General features: G+C 53.8%; 1 protein-coding gene across 1 annotated transcript in view; it reads left to right on the forward strand.

Annotated features, from left to right (window-relative positions):
• GPR50 (G protein-coupled receptor 50) overlaps nucleotides 1-1,914 on the forward strand; it is a 185,510-nt gene that overhangs the window by 61,137 nt on the left and 122,459 nt on the right. The window contains exon 2 of the mRNA XM_010831610.1: nucleotides 1,604-1,789. Coding sequence (XP_010829912.1) covers nucleotides 1,604-1,789 — 186 coding nt within the window. The remainder of the gene's footprint in view (nucleotides 1-1,603; nucleotides 1,790-1,914) is intronic.

Genomic DNA, 1,914 nt, shown 5'->3' on the forward strand with positions numbered 1-1,914 from the left:
GAGGGGGAGGGGGAGGGGGAGGGATGGACTGGGAGTTTGGGATTAGCAGATGCAAACTAGTATAACAGGATGGATAAACAACAAGGTCCTACTGTATAGTCCAGGGAACTATATGCAATATTCTATGATAAACCAGAATGGAGAATAATATGAAAAAGAACATATATATATTTATCTGAATCACTTTGCTGTAGAACAGAAATGAACACAATGTTGTAAATCAGCTATACTTCAATTAAAACACACACACAGAACCAGCAGACTGATCACCAGAGAAGGCCACTGATTAAGGACTGGAAAAATGAAGTTGGTAACAGGGAAGTACATTCCAGCAGAGGGGACAGTCAGAGCAAAGACCCCAGGGCAGGAATATGCCTTGTTTGTTTGCAGAGAAGCTAAGAAGCCTGTGTGGCTGATTTAGAGAGCAAGGTGAGGGGATAAAGGGAAGAGATGAGAGTAGCAGTCAGGGCCAGAAGACAGAAGGGGCCTGGTAGGCGTGTGGGGAGGACTTGGGCTCTCATTCTGGGTGAGATGAGAGCTGGTGCGTGGTTTTGAGTAGAGGAGGGATGGGACTTGACTTTTATTTTCATTGTCTGGCTGTTGTGTTGGAAACAGCTTGTCAGGTGGCACGGGTTGGTCCCATTCACTGGGCTGAACTACTGAACTGGGAACCCTGTCTCTGGGATAAGGGCAGGAATTGAGCAGGGTAGATTTTCAAGGCTGGAAGTTGACATTTCTTTGGCAGGTTGGGGTTCAACTATGCTTGCCATCGTGTCTGGAGCTGGCCAAATATGTTCCACTCTAAAAAAGAGACAGACAGATCTAGTCCTTCAGGATTTTCTTAGAAAGGCACTCCCTAAGGCAAGGCTGCTGTTTGCAGACTGAGAGGATAAATATGAGGATTGAGAGTATAAATATGAAAACCCTTCAGGGGTCTGGATCCAAGGTACTGGCAGGGGGTGGGGGTGGGGGTAAGGGCTGGGAATGGATGCGGGAGCTAGTATAAGGTTCCAGGCCTGGAAGGCAAGTAGGAAGGCTAACTGCTCTTTAATTGGAGAGCTGCCTCAGTTTCCCCTCTCAGAGCCCGCTTCCTTCTGAAGGAGACAGAGGGAGAATGAAATCCTCTCATCTCCCCCATCAAATGACTCCAGTGGACTTTTCTGGTGTGCCCTGAGCAGAAACCTGGGAAGACGTACCCCCATCCCTCCACCACCTCCCCGCCGCCGTTGGCTGTGCCCCCGAGTCCTTTAGGGCAGGGATAAGCTGGTATGCCTGGGCTGGGGACTATTTTTGGGGGTGGGAGGGAGGAAGAATTCTACCTTGGGAGCTTCAGGTGGGATTGGAAGCAAGACATCAGGGTAACGGCTAGATGGGGAACATTGCCAGGGGGATCTCGAGTTTCCTGCACGGACCGGGGACGTCTAGAATTTTGCAAAGGGCCCCGGACGGTTCGGGATTCCTCGATACCGTGCTTCCAGTCTGGGTGCCCCGGCGCAGAGTTTGGGGAAGGCCCCGTCCCCTGTGGATGCCTCCCCCAAAGTAGAGGGTGGGCCCAGATGACCTCCGAGGCCTTCCAGCTCTAACCCCGGGGGCTGAGGCTTAGCCAGAGGCCGGCCTCTTCCGCTGCGCTGAGCCAGGTCCGCAGAGGGCGAGGCGTGCCCGGAGTCTGGGCTTTAATAATTCACGCGGCGAAGACTCGCGCTCGGAATACAAACTGCGGCGAAGTACCGGCGGGCGGGGCGGCAGCGCCGGGGGCCCACCGCTGGACGAGCCCGCCACCCTGCGGTCAGTCTGTGCACTGCCGGCTGCGCTACCCTTGACTCAGATAATCCGGCGGGGCCGCCGGTGGGTGCATGCTAGTCCACGCAGGTCATTCTTGACCATCTGTTGGGGATCCTTCCCTACAGAGTCGCA

Source organism: Bison bison, unplaced genomic scaffold (assembly GCF_000754665.1).
Source record: "Bison bison bison isolate TAMUID 2011002044 unplaced genomic scaffold, Bison_UMD1.0 scf7180017864529, whole genome shotgun sequence".
NCBI lineage: Eukaryota > Metazoa > Chordata > Mammalia > Artiodactyla > Bovidae > Bison > Bison bison.